This window comes from Olea europaea, unplaced genomic scaffold (assembly GCF_002742605.1).
Source record: "Olea europaea var. sylvestris unplaced genomic scaffold, O_europaea_v1 scaffold1351, whole genome shotgun sequence".
Taxonomy (NCBI): domain Eukaryota; kingdom Viridiplantae; phylum Streptophyta; class Magnoliopsida; order Lamiales; family Oleaceae; genus Olea; species Olea europaea.
In genome coordinates, this window is record NW_019231007.1 from 97,380 (window position 1) to 120,304 (window position 22,925).

A 22,925-nucleotide genomic window follows, 5' to 3' on the forward strand; every position below is an offset into this window, starting at 1 on the left:
ATATTTCATTAATTAATTATCTTAATAGGTTATGTACATTGTTTATTTAATATTTCTTTACTTTATTTAATTATTTAATTAATCACTTATTCGAATACAAAATTAATACCAAATTTAATTTATTCTTTAAATATCTCATTAATTAATTATCTTAATTGATTACCTATATTATTTATTTAATATTTAACTAAAACATAAATCACATTATGTATGAGAATATCTAATAGAGATGGGAGTCGAACATTAGGCACGGTCACATTTCAAGACATCGAACATTATTCAAGAATGTCGAAAATACATTTCCTCTACGAAATGAAATCGAGTGGGAAATTCTCGATTATAGTATGTTACTCTCTACCCAACGGATGTGTAACATTTATTTAAATCGTATGTACTCTCTATTTATAGTATATTATTGGTTTCCTCAATTTTCTCTATTTATAGTATATTATTGGTTTCCTCAATTTTCTCTATTTATAGTATGTTATTGATTACATGAAAATTGACTCAACGAATATGTAATTATCTTAATTGGTTACGTATATTATTTATTTCATATCTACTTAAATCGTATGTCACTGATTTCCTCAATTTTCTTTATTTATAGTGTGTTATATATGTAATTAAGAATAATTAGTTATTTATTATACAATTACATAAAAACTAAAGTATTATAAACATTTTAAAAAATGCTTACATTTTAAATTATTACAACTACGGATCATAATGTACATAAAAGAAAGCTTTCATTTAAAAAAATGCTTACATTTTAATGTGTATTTAGTTTATCAACTCTACGTTACGTCTGATGCTAAAAATTCAATATACTTCAATTTGATCTAAAAATCTTATCCGAATTCGATGAAATTAGTGAGAGATGGATTTAGGGTCTTAATTCGATAATCTAATCGAGATTCGAATCTGACATCTGTTAACTAAATGAATAAAATATAAATATAGGTCGATCCAATCCGATATTATTAAAACATTTCAAAAGGAGTCTTCTTTAGAAATGAGTTAAAGGAACACCACTTAAATATAAATAAATATATATATATATATATATATAAAATAAGTGAGCCCATCAAGTTAGTTGAAATATTTTTTAAAATAAATAATTAATTAAAATCTTGTTGAGACTATGATTTTCAATAAAAAATAAATAAAATCTTTATTTTTCTAATTTTTTCAATTTTGGATCTAATATCTGATAACATAGTTAATCGGATATGAATTTAACATTCAAATATTTGTTGGATTATTGGATCGGATCAAATAGGATAATTATTCTTAACAGATCGAATCGGATTTGAGTAGATCCGACTCATATATATGATCCATTTATAGCCCTAACTTCAATGCGAAATTCCACAATCGCACTGGGTCAAATTCACGGAAGAGGTTGGGCAACGTATCGTCGACGGATGTTCTCTTCTTTGCCTTGATCGTACACGGAGAAACAATGTGTTGTGACAGCAATCTCGTCCTCTTGCTAACCATTTGCTTTGGCACGTCAATAACATATTTTTTATAGGATGTCACTTTCATCGTCTTCTCCGACAAAATTAATTTTTATTTTAAATGTTAGAAATTTATTTCAATTAAATTTTAATTACATATTTGATTATTAACGTTTATTCATTATTTACATTTTTCATTTATCATTTAAATAATCATTTAAATGATTATTTAAATGTTCATTATTTATTTTTGTGTATTTAAATTAATTATTTATTCCAATTATTTTTCATTTATTTGTTTCAATTGTTCATTCAAATTATTTAATTTAATTATTTATATTGATTGATTATTTAAATTATTTATTGAACAAGTAATCGTAAATAATTAATTTTTATTTTAAATGTTAGAAATTTATTTCTATTAAATTTTAATTACATATTTTGATTATTAACATTTATTCATTATTAACATTTTTCATTTAAATAATATTTAATTATTATTTAAATGTTCATTATTTATTTTTGTGCATTGAAATTAATTATTTATTCCAATTATTTTCCATTTATTTGTTTCAATTGTTCGTTTAAACTATTTGATTTAATTATTTATATTGATTGATTAAAAATAAAAATATTTATTGAACAAGTAATCGTAAATATTTAATTTTTATTTTAAGTGTTAGAACTTTATTTCAATTAAATTTTAATTACATATTTGATATTTGATTATTAACGTTTATTCATTATTTACATTTTTCATTTATCATTTAAATAATCATTTAATTTTTATTTAAATATTCATTATTTATTTTTGTGCATTTAAATTAATTATTTATTCAAATTGTTTTTCATTTATTTGTTTCAATTGTTAATTTAAATTATTTGATTTAATTATTTATATTGATTGATTATTTAAATTATTTATTGACCAAGTAAACGTAAATATTTAATTATTTATTTTAAATGTTAGAAATTTATTTCAATTAAATTTTAATTACATATTTTGATTATTAACATTTATTCATTATTTACATTTTTCATTTATTATTTAAATAATCATTTATTTATTATTTAAATGTTCATTATTTATTTTTGTGCATTTAAATTAATTATTTATTCCAATTATTTTTCATTTATTTGCTTCAATTGTTCGTTTAAATTATTTAATTTAATTATTTATATTAATTAATTATTGTTCCATTTTATATTCCTTGATTTTGCCTTGGAATCTTTTTTTGATTGATGTTTATTGTTTGATTGAACCCCAAGGATCTCAACAAACTGGTATCAAAGCAAGGAGGAGTGAAATCTGTCCAAAAAATCGATCGAAACCTCCAAGGAAATCGCGATTCCTATTTTTTCCTGAATGCACTGATATCATTTGTTTTCTGTTTCAGGTCTTACAGAAAAAGTTGGACGATTTTGCCCCTGGCTTGACGTCTACATCAATTCGGTTCAGAAACTTGGTGGTATATTTACTGTTTTTCAACAGTAGTTTGGTAAGATTATTCCAAACTCTCCGTTAAGTTAGGTTTGGTATCTTTACCGGTTTATGCATGATTATTGCTTGGTTGCCTAATTGTGAATTCCGTTGATTGAATTTTTGGGATTAATTTGTAACCTGGAAGCATATTTACTTGCATTATATACCTGTGTTTCATGAACAGATTATGTCATTGTTGTGTTTCATTTCTAAAATTGTTTTTTAACTAAGCATTCATATTTTTTATATTGATCATCTGGAAAAGAATTTTTCAAAACCTTTTCTGTTTTGTCCACGAGTACATGCCACTCTTTTACAGAATCTGTAATGGGTTCAAGGGTCGAATTATCGCAATTCAATGGAAAGGGGGATTACTCGATATGGAAACAGAAAATGAGGGCCATTTTTGGTCCAACAGAGAGTTGCTAAAGCTCTCGATGATCCTGCTACATTTTCTGATGAGTTAAAAGCTAAACCAACTGAAATTGAAGACATGAATGAAATTGCTTACAGTTCTATAATTTTGCATCTATCTGACAACATTGTGAGACAAGTTGATAGTGCTAAAACTGCTAGAACTTTGTGGACTGCTTTAGATGCCTTGTTCTTAACTAAAACTTTACCTAACAAAATATACCTGTTGGAAAAGTTGTTTAGTTTTAAGATGAACCCGGGGAAGGATGTCGAGGGGAATTTGAGTGACTTTAGCATAATTGTTAAGAGTCTAGCTCATAATGATAAAAAATTTGACGATGAGGATTTAGTTGTCATATTGCTAAACTCTTTACCCGAATCTTATAGAGAAATGAAAAAAGCCATAAAATATGATAGGGACACTCTCACTCAAGCTATTGTTTCCGATGCTTTAAAATCAAGAGAACTTGAATTAAAAAGAGACAACAGAACTCATTCCCGGGAAGAGAGTCTATTTGTTAGGGGAAGACCTGAAAAGAAAGAATTTAACTTCCATAACAAGAAGGGGAGAGGAAAATCTAAAATGAGATCTAAATCTAAAGATAAAAGCGGTAAGAAATGTTATCACTGCGGAAAGTTAGGACATTTCAAGAAAGACTGCTTCGACTGGAAAAGGACACAAAAAGACCCGAACAATTCTGATGTTGATAATGCTGCTATTGTTTCTGAATTTGATAGTTTGCATGTCATGAATGTGTCTGAGAAAGAATTTGACAAAAATTGGATTCTAGACACAGGGTGCACTTTCCATATGTGCCCTGATAGGTCTTGGTTCTATAACTATAGAGTGACTGAACCTAGGAAGGTCTACACGGGAGACAATAATTCTCAAAATGTGGTTGGAGTTGGTGACATAGCCATCAGAATGTACGATGGGGCCGTCACGCAACTCAGAAATGTTAGATATGTCCCAAATTTAAAGAGGAACCTCATTTCCTTAGGTTCTCTTGAAGATGAGGGATATACCATCAAGTCTGGTAACAAGATTTTGAAAATTATGAAGGGTTCTCTCATAGTTATGAAAGGGCCTAAGAGGAATGGATTGTACTATCTTGAGGGTAGAACTGAAATACCAGTTGATTCTAGCCTTCTTACTGTAAGTAAAGACAAAACTGAACTTTGACATAACAGAATGGGTCACATTGGGTTTAAAGGGTTAAAATCTTTAAGTAATTAGAAATTATTTGGAAAAGATGACATCGAAACTATGGAATTCTGTGAAACTTGTGTCTTGGGTAAGTCCCATAAGGTGAGCTTTGAAACTAGCTCTCATAGGACCAGCAGACCATTGGACTATGTCCATGCTGATCTATAGGGCCCGGAGAAGCACTCCACATTTGGTGGAAGCAAGTACTTCTTGTCCTTAGTAGATGATTACTCAAGAAAAGTTTGGATTTATCCTTTGAAGTCTAAGTCGGAAACTTTTGGGAAATTCAGGGTTTGGTTAAAGTCTGTTGAGAATCAGTTAGACAAGAAACTTAAAACATTAAGAACTAATAATGGGCTTGAATTCCGTAATATCGAATTTGACAACTTCTGTAAGTAGAAAGGTATAACAAGACACAGAACTGTTAAATACACACCTGAACAAAATGGGGTCACTGAAAGAATGAACAGGACCATAATGAACAAAGTTAGGTGTATGTTGATTAACTCTGGCCTTGCGAAAGGTTTTTGGGCTGAAACTGCAAGTACTGCAGCTTATCTGATTAATAGGTCTCCGTCCAGCAATATAAGGTTTAAGACCCCACAGGAGTTGTGGACGGGAGAGCCTCCAAATCTAGAACACTTGAGGGTGTTTGGATGTGTTGCATATGCACACCAATCTGAAGGGAAACTTGAGCCGAAGGCTGTCAAGTGTGTGATGTTAGGGTATCCCAAGGGTGTGAAGGGCTATAGGTTATGGGTTTTAGGGGTCCAAGGCATTAAGATTATTAACAGCAGGAATGTAGTCTTTAATGAATCTGAGATGCCATGTCTAAAACAGAAAATCGAAGAAACTAACAAATCTGAAACTAAGAAGAGTATTCAGACTGAGGTGAAGCTGACTAGGATAAATTCACCTACACCTGGGACTGACGAAAATGACCCTATACATCATGAAAATGAAATTGAAATTGAAATTGAAACTGAACCCGAAGAGGTGACTGGACTTCAAGATAACATTGAACCAGTTGAAGTTGAACATTTTAATGATCAGCCACCTAATCAAGATTATCAGCTTACTAGGGATCGGGGGAGGAGGCAGATCAGGCCAAATCCTAGATATGAATCCCTAAACTTGACCGATTTTGCTTTGATTTCAGGTGAAGCCCTTGAACAGATAGAACCTGCTAGTTATGAAGAAGCTGTTAATGAAAAATGTTCTGAAAATTGGCTAAAAGCTATGCAGGAAGAAATGGAATCTTTAATGAAGAATAAAACTTGGAAGTTAGTTAACAAACCTAAAGATCATAGGATAGTTCAATGTAAGTGGATTTACAAATTGAAAGAAGGAAATAATCCTAGTGATCCCCCTAGGTATAAGGCCAGATTAGTGGCGAAGGGGTTCACTCAAAAGGAGGGGGTTGATTACAATGAGATATTCTCTCCTGTGATAAAGTACAAAACAATCAGACTGGTTTTTGCATTGGTTGTTCAGTTCAACTGGGAACTGGAACAACTAGATGTCAAGACTGTTTTCCTACATGGGGAATTGGAAGAGAATATTTACATGAGTCAGCCTCAAGGTTTTGAAGTGAAAGGTAAAATAAACTGTGTGTGCAAATTAGAAAGATCTCTGTATGGGCTTAAACAAAGCCCTAAACAGTGGTATATAAGGTTCGATACCTATGTACTGAAGATAGGCTTTAAAAGGAGTGAATATGATGCATGCCTTTACTATAATGATAGTAAGGAGGGCTGTAAGGTCTACTTGTTGTTGTATGTAGATGACATGTTTCTAGCAAATTCAAGTAAGACTGAAATCGCTAAGATGAAGAACCTTTTAAAATCATAATTCAATATGAAAGATTTTGAGAGTGCTAAGAAGATTTTGGAAATGGTTATAAAGAGAGATAGAGCTGAAAATAGACTAGTCATTTCCCAAGAAGCCTATCTAAACAAAGTCATAACTAAATTTGGTATGAATGGATCAAAATCTGTGAACGTTCCTTTAGCAGCTCACATGAATCTTTCTAGTGCACATTCTCCTAAAACTGAGGAGGAATTTAGAGAATTGAGGAACATACCCTACTCTAATGCTATAAGTTCTGTTATGTTCTCTATGATAATAATCAGGCCTGACTTAGCCTATGCTATAAGTTTTTTGAGCAGATTTATGTCCAACCCTAGAAAGCCCCATTGGGCAGGTTTGAAATGGTTGTTAAGGTACATTGTTGATACATTAAATCTGAGTCTAGTGTATGAAAAAAGATCTGAAAAACTTACTCTAAAGGGGTATGTAGATTCTGATTTTGCTGGTGACAAGAATAACAGAAAATCTACCACAGCTTACTTTTTTACACTTGGTGACAATTGTATAACATGGAAGTCACAGCTGCAGCCTTTAATTACTTTGTCAAGTACTGAGGCAGAGTATGTTTCCATAACCGAGGCGGTTAAGGAATGTACCTGGTTAAAAGGAATTTTAAAGGAATTGAACTTCATGCATGATACACCTGTTATGTTTACTGATAGTCAAAGTGCTTTATCGCTTTGTAAGAATCCTATTTATCATGAAAGAACTAAACATATTGAGGTGAAGTATCATTTTATTCATGAGAAACTGTCTCAAGGTGGAGTTAATCTTGTTAAAATTCACACTGAAAGGAATCCCTCTGATGTGAGAACAAAAATTCTACCTGCAGGTAAATTTAAATTGTGCTTATCTTTATTACATATTGACACTGGTTAATTTTTCTTACAGGTAGTGGGCAATGATGATGAACAGTTTTTCCATGTGCAAATTCGCAACCAAGAGAGAGTGTTATGAGAACCAAGGTGAAGAATGTGAGAATATGGTTCTCTTAACTCCATTAGACTTAAGTGCTATTTGTGTAATTCACATGGATTGTGTTTGTCTAGTTTTATTATGGACCATTGGATGGAATCGACGGCCGAGATTTAATCTATTTGAGATATTTTTGTTGCCTTGTCTTGAAGGAGAAGCTTTGACTTGAGAGTTACCACAAAAAAGGGGCTTCCCCCACGTTTTTTGGCATACAGGTCTTTTCTCTCTTCTCAAGTCGACCACTCTCTCCATTTTGCACCTTGTACTTGGTAGAAGGTTGAGGATGCGTTGGTGGCGGTTTCTAGCGAGGTACTTTGCCGGTTTCTCTCTCTCTCTTTGGAAGGTGATTTGCATGACATTGGAGCTGTTCCTGAGCCTATAAATAAGCCATAAGGAAGAGGAGAAGTTGCTGTCCACTTTCGGCCGAGATTGGATTGTATTGTTCCATTTTATATTCCTTGATTTTGCCTTGGAATCTTTTATTGATTGATGTTTATTATTTGATTGAACTCCAAGGATCCCAACATAGACGCACTCGAATAGTTTATTCACCTCTCTGTTCGACTCATTAGACAGTCCCATGAACTATTAGTGAACTACAATTATGCACAGAACATGTCCACACAACACTGCCTTGTGCGGAAATATTGCATATTGTTTAACAAAATAATTTCCAAAGTTACAGCAACAAAATGACAGAACAGTAATTGTCACAATGAGACAATTTCCCTTACAAACTATGGTAACAGGTCTTTCTTTTCGACCCTAGTATTTCGAGAAACACTTCTCCCTCTCTTAAAATCTTGCATTTGCACCACCCTATAATGTTATAGTTTTTTTTTATACAACTTCATTATGATCATATCGAATTTATGTACAAGGTTCCAAAAGCAAGACACTGACCATTCGATAAATCAACATGATGCATATCGAATCAAGTACTTAAGCAAGAAAATAAATGGCTTTCTTGTAATTCCACTGGAGAAATGGGTGTCAAAAGTGGATAGTTGGATCAAATATCTTGTTAAGATAACGTGTACATCACACATTATTTGTTAACTGGAAATTGTTGGCAATGGGAGAAGAGAGCCTTGCTTTCCTCTAATGAAGAAGGTAAGCTGTGACGGAGCAACCACCAATTTCAACCATTCTTGCAGTTCTTCACCTTCTACTTTCTCTTTTTCTACAATAAATTGTTGCCAAATATCATAATCATTTGAAAATATACAATTCTAAATGGAAATAGGCTGATAGAACCCAACTATTAAAATCCCAATTGTACATCAAGGGAAAATGTTGCCTCAGACCAAAAGATCAGAAAACAAGTGCAAATCTATTACAATTAATATGCCTCCTCCACTCTCTCTCTCTCTCGAGAAACCCACAAACTGTAAACAAAGGGGAAGTCATCGCAATAAATGGGAATCAAAGGTTTTTTTAACTGATTTTTTTTTTAATTTTTTTTAGATTAGAAAACAAATGCAAATCAATTACGACAATTAATATGCCTCCTCCACTCTCTCCCCTTTCAGAAAACTACAAACTGTAAACAAGTATAAAGGGGAAGGCATCGCAATAAATGGGAATCAAAGGTTTTTTTTTTTTTTTTTTTTTTTTTGTGCGTGTTGAACATGAAAGTTCTTTTAGAGTTATTGGAATTGGAATTATCTGAGTTATGGATCTTTTATCTTGGTTGAAGGAGAAACTAACAAACGTCTAGCATTCCCAGGACTGTACCGAGTTTGGTTTTCCCAAATACAGGAAACTTAATATTGCAAAAACTTTTCTTAGTCAATCTCAATACTAAAAACAAAATTTGACCTTGTTCGAGTGGGTTTAAGGAGGGCACAGAGGAGGTTATTTAGTGTTTGTTTCATTTATCTTAAAAGGAGGCAGGAAAGAAGATTGATATGAAAAATAAGGCCAGTCCGCACACATGCTGTTCAAGCAAGATCTTTAACATTCCGGATCTCAGTTAGATACATGTTTCGAACAATGTATTTTGGTCTAATTTCATAATATCATCAAAACATCATCAAAAGGTTGTCCATTTAGTCTTTTACCATCTGTTCTGGATCTTGTGGGTATAAAAATACTATTTTAGGTCCCTGGTATTTGTATTTTTCGTCTTTCCCCATATAAGTATCACACAGACGCAAGTAAATCAATCAACTTGTAGTATATGTATTACCTTCCAAATGTGCACCAAGACCCTCCAGAACATCGTGATTGGCACAAACAACAGCGACTGCTGCTTCAAGAGCTGATTGCAGCAAGGCTTTAACCTCTGTCTGAACAAGATCAACAAGGTGCCCCTATCGAGTTAAACTTACAATGAGTACAGATTCATGGTAAAAATTCAGAATTCTAAAATAGAAGTATAGGCCTAAATGAAGAAGATTCTCGAGAAAATATACATTATCCCTTCTCCAAGGTGTAGATCCCCCAGACTCATCTAATCCACCACCAGAAAGAGTAGCCAATGAAATAGGACCTATGGTTCCATTTAGGCCATATTCAGCCACTGCCTTGTAGGCTATGTCTGTTGCTCGCCGTATATCATCAAGTGCACCTGTTGATACGCGTCCAGAGTAAATAACTTCTTCCGCTGCACGCCCCCCAAGAAGAGTAACAAGGCGCCCCTGCAACTCATCGACGAAGAGCAAATACCTATCTTCATTGGTTGGGGGACTGTAAGTGAATCCCAGGGCCCCTCTAGATCTTGGCAATATGCTAAGCTTCTGAAAAAATAATAATAATTAAAAAAAAAATTATTAATAATTGACTGAGCTTTGTATTGCACCATATATGCAGATTCTTACAGCATAACAAATTCCCGTATGCATTTGGAATTTTACTTGATTTTTAAATGAAAAACTTCAAAATTATTTCATACGCAATCAAATACAATTTTTAGTAATAATGATGATCTACGATTCATTAAGACTCTAGATGCTGGAAGGGAAAAACAAAGCATCATGTGACACTGAAATGCATTGCCTTATCTTTATATTTCGTTTTCAAAAATATTGTCAAGCAGTAGCATTTTTCTTCATATAATATATCTTTTTTTGAGATCCACAATCAGTAAAGACTAAGAATGTCATACAGATAGGTAAGGGTAATAAAAATATGTGCATTTGTAACTCACAAAGATTACTGAGCAAAAAACAGTTATAATGATAGTGATGTACTTGTCTCAATTTTTTAAATGCATACACCAACCCTATTGCATAAATGAGTGGATGGGTTTCTTGGATAGGTTATACACCTTGTAAATGAAGAAAGACAACCTCATTTTTCATGACATTTCTTAAAAAAGGGAAAAAATGAAAAGAAAAGGATTGAAGACACCCATAAGTTGGAGCTAGAGAAGAGTGACAAAGAAAACTCTTCACATTGACCTAATCCAGAGGCCACAACAAATAATTTTAATATAGCCAACGGAAAAAAAATAAAAAATAAAGAATAAATTTGGTACTATTACCTCAACACGTGGCTGACCAGAAAGAAGATTGGCAACAGCAGTTCCCACTACCGCATGACCAACTTCATGCCGAGCAACAACAGCTTTCTCACCGCCCGGTAACTTAGTCGTCTTCTTTTCAATCCCCTGCAATGTAAAATAAATAAATAAATAATAAAAAAAAAGGAACTTATGCCCTCAAGGTTAACTATTTCCAAGTGAGGAATACGTGAACGCTTGCAGGTAGCACACAGTCCAACAAGTAAATTGTGATGTCCATTGTTAACCACCTCTTTCCATGTCAGCCTTTTAATTCTATAATAACCATTGTTCACCAAGTAAGAAAAGAAGCACAACGTATGGACTAACGAAAACTAAATGGCATAAGCAAAAAACTCATATCCCTGCCAGACTTCTAAAACTGAAAGCCAACTCTATGAAGTAAATTTATTGAATTCATACTACATATGGAAATAAAACAATGTGATTCCCTCTAAACTCTTAAATTTATCAAAACTCAGGAAAAGGGTTGCATGTTTCAGAAAGCAGAAATCAACTCAACGATTTTAAGATGCCATTCAAAGTTATGCTATTATTTATGCATCTATACATGGATCTCATCTCCTTCACAGACTGCTTCAACCCCATGCAAGATAACTATTCTTGAAGAATACCATCCTGAATCAGAAAACTAGATGCTGTAACTAATATCACCACCTATCATTTTCAGTATGTCATATTGTATGAAACAAGCTTTCACCTGAACAATTTTAGAGCATACTTACTACTCATGATTCTTTCAGTTCCTAACTCAAATCACCTATGGGTTTACTTACCAACAGTACAGATAAAATGACATATCTCAGAACAGAAACAAATGAATAATTAGTGCATCCTATACCGCTATTGATCTCTCTACTGCTTGGATAAAGTGAATTTTCTCCACAAGAAGTTTACTTTGCCTTCCAGCCAACAATGCAGCTTCATTCACCAAATTGGCCAGATCTGCCCTGCATAATGTCCAAAATCAGAAAGAGAAAAATGATTTAAAATTCTAGTTAAGGTCAACATCAATCCATCATAAATTGAAGACAGGGAATAATTACCCAGTAAAACCGGTTGTCATAGAAGCGACATTGCCCAGATCAACATCCTTCCCAAGAGGAAGTTCTTTCTTGGAAATATGTACTTTCAAAATGGCTTCCCTTCCAGTCCGATCAGGTGTTTCCACCTAAAGCCCAAATATTTGTAACATATTTTCAAGAAAACTACCAAAGCACAAAAAGTTGTTGTGTTCAACTTTCAACGCTTATAAAGGAAAATTTCAAATTAGCACACCAACCGCAACCACTCGGTCAAATCTTCCAGGTCGGCGTAGGGCTGGGTCTAAAACATCTTCCCTGTTAGTGGCTCCAAGGACAATTACAGCTGAGTTGCTGTCAAACCCATCCATCTCCTGCAGCATATTTCTAGTACAGTTATCATTCCTGGGAAGGCCAAATAAGTGGTGAAGAAAAAGAAAGAAAATATTAATTTCCAGAAATCATACAGTCAGCAACTGATTTAAGGTTTGTTCCCGCTCATCATTGCTGACAATGCGAAATCTTCCATCACGGCTCTTAGCTACAGCATCGATCTGCACATTCAGGAATGCTAATTCAGAACATTGTGAAAGATTATTCAACAGATGCCTCAGATATTGGCCGTGAATACCCAACAGAAAGCATGGAGGAAGGATGAAGAGGTACCTCATCTATGAATATTATTGATGGGGCTTCCTTCTTTGCTCGAGAAAAAAGGTCTCTGACACGAGATGCTCCCATACCAACATACAACTCAACAAACTCACTTGCCGAACAGCTGATGAAGGGAACTTCAGCTTCCCCAGCAACAGCCTTTGCTAAAAGTGTCTTACCTGTCCCAGGGAGACCCACCTGTAAGACAACGCTGTAAGTAAAATGATATTTCAAGAATACTCAGGCAATAAAATAAAACAGACAAGAGTACGGTGTAGATAGAAGGAAGAGGATTTCAGCAAATATTTTAGGGTTAATTGTATGTATTTAATCATAAATTTGATGAAATCAGGCAACCATGTCAATCATATCTTCTGAGTATTTTAATAGAGTATTGTGCATCAAAACAAAAGATCCTCTTTTATAGCAGAGCCCCAGTTATACCTATGCAACATTGAATGTGAATAGCAGACAATAACAGAGAACTCGAACTTGTTTGAGGAATTAAACTTACCAAAAGAACACCTCGAGGAGGGCGTGCACCAAGTCTAGTATACCTGTCTGGATTCTTAAGAAATTCCTGGCCAGTAAAGAAATTCCGGAGTGAGAAATATATCTCCAAATATAAAGAACTATTATTCCATTGGGCAAGTAATACCAAAATATTGAGGAGCATCTAACATACCACAATTTCTTCTAGCTCCTCCTTGGCCTCATCAACACCAGCAACATCAGCAAAAGTAACAGTTTCACCTTGTTCAGACACTTTAGCTCCACCAGAACCCCCAGTCTTGCGATTTCTAAGTTGCCCAGGTGAATTCTGTACATTGCAAGCAATATTACGTCATGTACCACAACATCAGTTTTCAGAAGCAAACACATGCAGTGTAATGATGCGTACCTGAGAAAAGCTTACAGGAAACCGATGAAGAAGACCTGCAAGCACTGCAACATAGAATAAAGCTATCTGCAAAACAAAGAAATACGAAACCGAATAAGATCTATCCACAACACTAGCAGGTTATAAAGCACAGATAGACTCATCAGAATGTCCTGTCATCACAGCCTATTGTTTTATCCCTACCAAAATGTCTGATTAAGTCCCCAACATGCAGTTCTTATACTCATAACTCATTAACAAAGTCCAAGGAATGCCATATGAATTTCCTTGAGAAATTAACCATCCCTAATAAGAAAGTTAGTGTGCTCTCTATTTCGACTAAATAACAGGACTTTATACCAAAATCTGGACAATTAAGATGGTTATACTTAATTTGCTCAAAGCTTACCACTTTATTACTCTCTGAGTGGATATTAGTGGCAACACTACTAAGAGCATATACAACTTTATTAGTTATCCCAGGAATTCTATATCGGCTCAATCTGATCTAGTGGTGCCAACGGTGATCTACAGAAGTACGTAGATCAACAAAACAAACAAGTTTGGTGACAGCAACCTAATGTGGTGGTTTAAAATTGTAGTAGGTGGTTGGTGATGTCTCGAGGTTGTAAATCAGTTGAGTCCAAGTTTGATGATAATGTGGGTAGTGTTGACTAATGGTGTCAAGTAATATCATGCACAACTCTATGTGGTTCCATGTGTTGTGCACATGTTAACAGAGCCCTTGAAGCTTTTTTGTGGTTGGCTTTGCAGTTTGGGCTGTCGTATTTGGATTCTTATGTGAATGACTCTTTTTTTATTACACTGATGACTCTTTTTCTGACGTATATAAGACTCCTCTTTGACAAACAATAACTAGACTTCTTTTTATAAAACTAATGTAAAGAATCTCTATGTTCTTTAGGACAAAGAACACCATGAGTTGTAGCCTTTGACAGTGAATTTGTTCAGCAGAATGAGTAGAATAACAAAAATATATTAATTGATGCTGAAAGATCGAGACAAACACAAGGAGACCGAGAAAGAGAAAAGAGGAGAATTCGGAGAAAAAAATTCAATTTCGACCAATATATCAATAATCAATGGTCTATATAGTTGCAAGTACTTTACTTAAAATCGTTACACAAAGAGGAAAATTACCAAACTAACAAAAATGAAAAATCGCCTAATTTAAAAATAATAGCTATGAAAATAAAATAAATTCAGTCCCGTTTGGCCCCCATTAATTTTCATTCAATTACATTTCATTTTTTTTCTCCTATTTTCAACCACACAATCTTCCATAAAATAATATTACACATAAATCGAAAATTTTTCCTTCTTTTTTAACCATTCATTCTTCAAAAAAACATTATTCCACCCATTTTCATTACTACAAAATGAGGGCTAAACGGGGGCTCAATCTACTCCTTGTTCTTTAGCCCAAAATGAATGCCCTAGTTAGTGGCAAATTTTATCAGGAATATCCATTAGATCTCCATCTATATATGCACATGTGCACGGGTGTATGCATGCAAGTGTGACACTGAAAACATTGATCTAGTAACTACTGATCCTGATAAAAGTAAAACTCTTCAATATATTTATTTATTTTGTTAAATCTCGATTTTGGAAGACCCCTATTTCGGTACAACGAGAAGGAGTGGGAGAGAGTTCCGTTGGCTGTTGGATGTAGATTTTATTTTGGAAGAGCAATGAGAAGGGTAGCTAGAGGAGAGAACAGGGGTCACCACAAGTGGGGCTTCAGGGTCCACGAGGGATGGAGGGAGCAGTGCGAATGGCAAAGGTTTCGGTCAGACTAATATGTGACATTTAGGACCTGTTTAGCCCCCATTAATTTTCATTACATTACATTCCATTTTTCTTTCTCCTATTTTCAACCATGCAATTTTCCATAAAATAATATTAAACGTAAATCGAAAACCTTTCTTTCTTTTTCAACCACTCATTTTTCAAAAAAAACACTATTTCACCCATTTTCATTTCCACAAAATGGGGGCCAAACGGGGGCTTAAAGTAAAGTATGAATAATATTGATAGCCAGTTGGCTGAACGAGAGAAATCTATAAGATGTTAAAAATATGTTCATGTCCGCTTATTTATTTCCTTAAGAGCTTATATTTAGGGTTTATAATCTCCAACCAAAAAGTTTTACCCACACTATGCAACATATTACAAGTTGTTCAGCAGCTTGGCCAAATAGGCTCCAAGTAGATAGCATAGCGCAGCTGACAGGTAAAGTTAAAATTGAAATCAACAGCATGAATAGGTCCATTGATGGTGTCGCATCATGAGAAAATAAGATACAACATGTATAGCCAAAAAATTACTGCTGAATGTTCACGAGAATGTGAAGGTAACATGTACAAGGACTGAGTAACAAACAGCCATCTTTTTTAGATGGTAAAGAGGCACAAGTTAAAGACAAAACAAAACAAAAAGCAAGATGGTTTGAACACATTGAAAACGGACTAAGATTAGTGAGTCATGGTTGAATGATGAATGTATAGACTGTAACTGTAGGTGACTAGAATATATTGTAGATATGGTTTAATATCAAAATTTTAAAAACGAAAAACCAAAGTTGCAGTGTGTAGGATAAGACATTGATCATCAGAAAGTATAAAGTAAGGGTATTCATGGGATTCAAAATAACCACTTTAGTAGAGGGCATAGTACGACCAACAAGAGCAAATAAATGAGAAGTAAGAAGAGTTGTGCTAGAAAGTTATGCTACAAATATGCCACATATAAGCAAAATTATACGGCTGAAGTGAGGATGTTAAGGTAAAAAAAGAGTGTATACTAATAAGGAAGTTAAGATAAAAAAAAAAAAGAGTGAAGACTGAGTAAGAAATGATTAAGTCCTTTAAATGGTAAAGAAGCACATGTTAACAACTAACCAAGAAAGAAACAGGCAAGACAATTGGGACGACGGGAAAAAGATTACAACCAAAACACAATTTCATTGCATGATTACAAAAGATAAGATTTAGGACATTTAATATTATAGCAGAGAGCAAGGTCTTAGTTGCAATGCAAGGGCAGAATCATGAGAATTGGTTTGTGGTGCAGGGCCAAACCAAACATAAGTTTGAGAATGATATTGCCTCAGTAGAAATACAATCACAGTAAGATTTAATGTATTATTTGAAAACATGGGTAGGAAAACAACTAATTCAGATATATCTTTTTTAACTAAGTGAAATCAGGGAAATTCTTAACAGCTAAGTGATCCTAACAAAACGCCAAATTCAGTTCCGAAAGTAATAAACCAAATGAAGAGCAATTTTACTTAAATCAGTTAACAAGCAAATTACCAGGAGAGAGAGAGAGGAAAAAAAAAAAACCCTTAATAATAACTCACCAATGCAGAATTCAAGAACCCTCCAGACCTCTTATCAGGGGAGCCAAACTCTACATCATTCTCAACCATCTTCTCATACGGCGTCTTGATATCGCTAGGCCTTGTTGTTTTGTACACAATCCTCTTCGTTGGGTTCACACTGCTTAACAAAGAATCTGAGTCCTGTAACTTGCTATTCAAGTCACCAACACTCTCCACACTTCCAGGATTGATTCCATCCTTCTTCAACTTAAACATTATGTGGACCCCATCGACCTCCACCTTCTGCACCTGGTTATTATTTATCTTATTCAGAAACTCACTGTATGGAACGCTTACAATCGTAGTAGAAGTCCGAGGCTCGGAACCGGGCAATGGAATCCCAGGCCTGAGCAACCTCATCACAAACATCACCATCGCTAACTGTATAAGCAAAACACCAATTTCTTGCGCTTGAATTATAGGCTCCCATCTCCATTGTTTATTCCCCTTTAACCACCACCAATTATTCTTTCCCTGCTTCTCCTTCCGGCTAGAACCCGTTCTCGAACCCTTAGATTTCTGGTTTTCTTGCCCTTTGGATTCAGCCTTGTCTGTTGAATCGCTATCATGTTCACAGGAACTATTAGCATAGGTTTTCGTGTAATCAAAATATCGGTTATGATTATTAGACAAAAATCCTCCCCAAAGAAAAAACTTGGAAACCCTAGGTTGTAAACTAAACGACGCGGAATTGTGAACTAAACGACAAGGCTTTGCATTTAAAGCTCTATATCGACTGCAGAAGAAGCTGTATCTGTATAAATAATTGGGATTACTGTACGTATACATGGAAAAATGTCTATGAATTATAGGAGGCAAGGGTTCAATTGTAACCATAATTTATGAAGAAAAGCCTTCTGAAAATAAATTCAATTTGAAAACGCAGAATCATATAAACATATACATAGATTTTGAGTTGAAGAAGATAGGGGCGATGTATTTTGACCGTTAAATATCCGCGCACACAGGATATTATGTGGCAAAAATTATTGTCCATTTGGATTCTTTTTCTTCTTGTAAGGAAAAAAAAATTGAGTGTATATCAAGGACCACATAAGTCATGTAATATTCACGTAACACTTTATTATTTATCAGTTTAAAATAAAATTAACATTTTCATTCAATTTTTTCCCTCCTCATCATTTTCACTAACCGTTTAAATAGCAAAATCAAAAAACATTATTACGTTTTTTTAAATCACACTACAATACTAGGAAAATTGCATAGGGTCAATGCACGGGATGCACGTGGGGCATTTTCCCTTTTTTCACTTCAATTATCAACCTTTTTTGGTTTCCAAGTTAACGGAGTATTTACGTAGTTCACCCAAAAATAAAGAATGTCACATTATTAAGTTGTCAAAATATTAATGTCCTTGTCTGCTTAGAGAAAATTGTAGTTTTGTGGTCTTTCCAATCGAGGAAGTTGCTAGATTCCATAGAAGGTGCACCTATTTTTAGTGGAGGTATTGTCTCTATTAGATCTAGTTTTGATCTCGAACTAACATACAATACAGGCGGAAGGGATATTCAAAAAACTCGGTCACTTGTCTTAAGAACCTAACTTAAAAGAGAACAGAAGACTGAATTAAAAAAGATATGAACTTCATTAATGGCTGGGAAGGAGAGATGAGAGTTCTTTTTTAGAGTACTCTTCGGAACAAATTTAGTAGGTACGGTCTGGTCTATAGCTCAAGACTAACTATATCAAAGTCATTATGTTGGAGTTGAGTCATATGACTTCCAATGTGTTATGTCTGGACCCTTTTCTTGCATATGTTGAGTGACCAACTACGGAGGCGATCCTTACCATAGTCCACCTCTGTGGATGTCATTGCTTTGTGCTTAAATACATGTATTTGGTTGTTTACATCTAATGATGGCAATGAGTTGACCCTCGTTGATACGAGCTTAGCTCATGGCTTGCACGAGCCAAGCTTGTGATTCGTTTGTCATGGGCTTGGCCCTTGAGCTTGTGATGAGCCTTAAAAAAATAAAATAAAATTATCATCCCTTTTATTCGAGTTTGGGAACAGTGTCATGCGATTTATGCAACGTGATTTTTAAACTGCAAATGGTGTCAAGTTTTGTAATATAGTAAAGAAGTTAGGATGTCGAACCCACATGGATTGATATTCGAATCGATTGAGTACTATAATTATTTTAGCTTTCCCTTTATTTAGACGATCAAATTTTGAGTCAATGTTTTTATGCTAAATTAAAATTAAATAGAATGAACAATGCAAGTAAACGAGGGCAAATTATGAAATTTCTTATCAAATTATGAATGCCTAGAGAATGATTTCACCTTGTATTCGACAATATTTTTCAACCGTATAACTATTTCTATCAATCTTTCCAAAATTTATAGGCAAGAACGCTAAATTGATTCTATTTCCCTCTCTCGAGCGTCAAATAAAATCTATTTTTATATTTCAATTCCAATATCTCTATTCCGAATTAAAAATATAAAAATTATCAAGCACGTGGTTCTTAATTTAAAACATGCCTCAAAGATTCACACTTTCTCTCGAAACCTACGAAATCTAGGTTATGTTGTCTTAGATCACGCCTAAATTTGCCTTTTTTGAGCGCCAAAATTTAGAATATCAAATCAATCAATTAGTGGCAAATTAATTGAAAGCATTGCGCACAAACAACATAAATACATAAACGAAAAGATCACTTGAAATAATTAAGAGGGAATCCAAACATGTCTAAAGTAGGCTACATCATACCCTAGGATTAAAATTTAGTGCATAATTAAAGGAATTGACATAAATAAATTAATAAGAAAGAACATAGAGAAGAAAAGGAATAGAAAAACTCATTTTTGCCACTCGATTTTTTCTTCCATTGTTGCCAAATTCTCTCAATTTAATTCCTTTTCTTTAATTGTATTGACCAGCCATGGGATTGTCTCCAAATTTTTGCAATTGGCCAGCTGGAATCCCCTTGGATTTGTCTCCAGATTGTCCCCTTGAAGATTCTTGTAATTGGCCGGCTAAACTCCTCTTTCCAGTCACGTGTTCTTGCCGGCTGCTTCCAGTTTCCCTTGCTTGTTCTCCTCCTTTTAATTAGGTCTTTTAGGTAGTATTTATAGTCTCCTCAAGTGTTGGACGATTTTGTGTTGGAATGGGTCGAGAAAGGAGTCCAAAAATATCAAAATACGTTTCTCCGCATAGGCGGCGCCCAATATGGGCGATGCGGCGCTGCCTTTACTGTCAAATTCAGATTCATGGGCGCTGCGGCGCCCGATTCGGGTGGAAAATTTCTTTTGCGCGTCCTTCAGTATTTTTAGCATGACTTTCCCGTCCGATGTCCAATTGAGGTGATTCAAAGCTCGTTAGAAAGCTAACTCAAAGGGGTACAAATTTTATTTAGATATTATTCTCTGCTTCAATCATTTGCTATGTCAAAAATGAGTCTCAATGTGAGACTGAAATTTCGGAGCACAACTTTTCGGTTGAAAATTCATTTGTGATCATATTTTGACTAAATTTGATCCCTTTGACATCTTTTTTTTATCCAATTGACTCCTAGCATGCTCGGATCTTCATTGCGAGGTTCAACACAACTTTTTAATATTTGCGCTTTAGTCCCCGAACTTTGGATCTCTTACAATTTGGTAATTTTCTCCGATGTTGCCAACTTTTGCTTATTTCCTTCAATTTCATCAACCTACATCACAACATCAAAACACACAATAAAAAGCTCTAAAACACTATCGAGAGTAGCAAAATAACAAATTAGGTGGCATAAATATTATGAGCGTAGAGCACTCATCAAACGGCTACTTATTTCGAGTAGGCAAAATTAAAATTATATATATCTGAAAAGAAAAACCCATCTCAAGTTTTTCAGACATTGGTAATGAAGCGAGCTGACAAACACATGGGTTTTCTGAATTTTCAATTTCTCAATTTTCAGATGATTGAGTAAAATTTTTAGTTTTGCGAGCATTTTCCTTACAATGTACGTGTTTACCCGCTTCTTTTTTTCCATATAATCAATTTAATTGCATGGAGAATGAAGTAGGTGAACACATACATATTAAGAAAAAGATTCACGGAACAAAAAATATTGACTCAATCATCTGATGTTTTGCAACTGAGATTTGAAATTTTGAAATTAAATTTGAAAACATTTTTTTGAAAACCCTGCTCTTTTTATCCCAGTGTGGGAGTTGGGACTGACTACTTTTGAGTAGGTAGAGTTAAAATTGTACACGAACAACTAGTTACATGTACAATTTTTTTTTAAATCAAAATATTATTAAAAAAATGACAAAGTTTGATTATATCATTTACTTGAGAATATGCAATTTCGACATAATTCTATTATAAAAATGAGCGTTTTATCAAGTTTTAAGTATCGTCGATGAAATGTTCTGCCAAACCTAAACACATGAAGTCATAGTGAGAACCACAGCTATTTAAGTTCGTCAACATGTCAATTGAAAGAGGAATCATTCAACCCATATGATTCAAAGTTTCATTTAGTTATTGATTTTGCTTCCTCAAAAAATCAAGAAACCATTTTTTCTTTGAAGTGTTTGATGAAGCAAAATCAATAACTAAATGTACTTTGAATCATATAGGTTGAATGATTCCTCTTTTCAGTTGGCGGTTAACGCACTTAAATACTTGTGGTTTTGCCTATGTCTTCATGTGATTTGCACAATTCTTCATTGGCGATACTTAGAAAACTTGATGAATGGATTATGATTTGTGCATGTAACTGTAATATAATTGTGGATAGTAGAAGAATTGTATACTGTAAATAAGTAAATTATTGTACAGTGGGTAATGAAGTAATTATAGAAATTAGAATGGTAAAGAGTATGGAAGAGAGATTGTAAAAATTTTTGTGAGAAAAATGATTTGGAATGAGAGATGTTTATAGATGGAAAAAAAGGGTCACAAAACTTTCAAAAACATTTTGAAAAGTGGCCAAACTGTCACTTTTTGGTCACTAACAAGCCTTGCTCGTCGAACTTGGCAAGCCGAGCTCCCCAATCAAGCTGCCCATGAGCTGAGCTTTTTCGAGCTTAGTCGACAAGCTATTCGACTCGATTGCCACCACTATTTACATTGGAAGGTTGACACAATATAACTTCAATAAATTGATAATGTATAGATAATACAAATTTTATTTAGTAAAAGAGTTTTTAATTTTGTAAATAATTAAAAATTATTAATTTATGGAGTACATTAATTTAGGATTAAAATTCTATTTTTACCTTCGTGAAATATAAAATTTAATAATATTTTTTTTGGCACAATTTATCAATAACCTTTCAATCATGTGAAAAAAAATAGTGTCATTCCCTCCATTTGGACCATTGAATGATGAATTTGTCCTATATTTCAATAATAATAAAAAAAGGTTGTAAAATAAAGAGAGAAAAAAAAGGAGGAGAAGTTACAAATAAAATCCTATGACTTTTCAAAAAGTACAAATAAATATTACTCATAACAATTAAATACATATTAAGATGTAAAACAATTAGAAAAACATGTACACTCAACCAAATCAAACTCAACCACCCCCGCATCCATGTACACTCCCAGACAAAACATCACCTGCGAACTAGTTGTTCTTATAATGGTATATTTCAACTTGTCATTAAAAAAAATAATAATAATAATAATAATAAATATGAAAGTGTTTGTTTGGTGCTGATTTTGAAAATTATTTTTTTGACCGTTAATTTGAAAAATGGATCTCACCTGTGAGTGTGAGTGAAATGGTTAAACAAGACAACTGACTATACTAAGGTCGAGTTTGAGAGTGATTTTTCACCTAAAAAAATTAATTTTTTTACTGTTATTTCATTATTCAAACTTTAATTTTTGACCTCTTCTCTCATATGTGCCCCCATTTTTCTCATAACAGTGAAAAATTAATTCTCAAAATTATAGGTTAAAGTAAACGTCAATATATTATTATATTATATTTTAAAAAAAAGGGAAAAATCAATATAAATTTTGTTATATATTTGAATGACTCAGAACTTGGATGACC

General features: G+C 33.7%; 1 protein-coding gene across 1 annotated transcript; it reads right to left on the reverse strand.

Annotated features, from left to right (window-relative positions):
* Positions 1 to 8,042: 8,042 nt before the first annotated feature.
* On the reverse strand, positions 8,043 to 17,888 carry LOC111375223 (ATP-dependent zinc metalloprotease FTSH 9, chloroplastic). The gene is made up of 13 exons (XM_022998021.1): positions 16,879 to 17,888; positions 13,512 to 13,577; positions 13,296 to 13,430; positions 13,125 to 13,190; positions 12,623 to 12,808; positions 12,424 to 12,510; positions 12,217 to 12,330; positions 11,981 to 12,105; positions 11,776 to 11,884; positions 10,896 to 11,021; positions 9,826 to 10,149; positions 9,600 to 9,723; positions 8,043 to 8,591 (listed from the first exon to the last, which is right to left on the reverse strand). Exons 1-13 carry the CDS (start codon positions 17,734 to 17,736, stop codon positions 8,464 to 8,466), a joined length of 2,448 nt encoding a protein of 815 aa, XP_022853789.1. The 5' UTR covers positions 17,737 to 17,888; the 3' UTR covers positions 8,043 to 8,463.
* Positions 17,889 to 22,925: the final 5,037 nt, after the last annotated feature.

Bases quoted from the DNA above. Each gene is read 5' to 3' on its own strand.
- LOC111375223 (XM_022998021.1), bottom strand. From the start codon at position 17,736: ATGGTTACAATTGAACCCTTGCCTCCTATAATTCATAGACATTTTTCC. The intron at 12,809-13,124 runs GTAAGTTTAATT...GTTGTCTTACAG, and splicing joins CTCCTCGAGGTGTTCTTTTG to GTGGGTCTCCCTGGGACAGG. The intron at 10,150-10,895 runs GTAATAGTACCA...TTATTTTTTCAG, and splicing joins CTGGTCAGCCACGTGTTGAG to AAGCTTAGCATATTGCCAAG.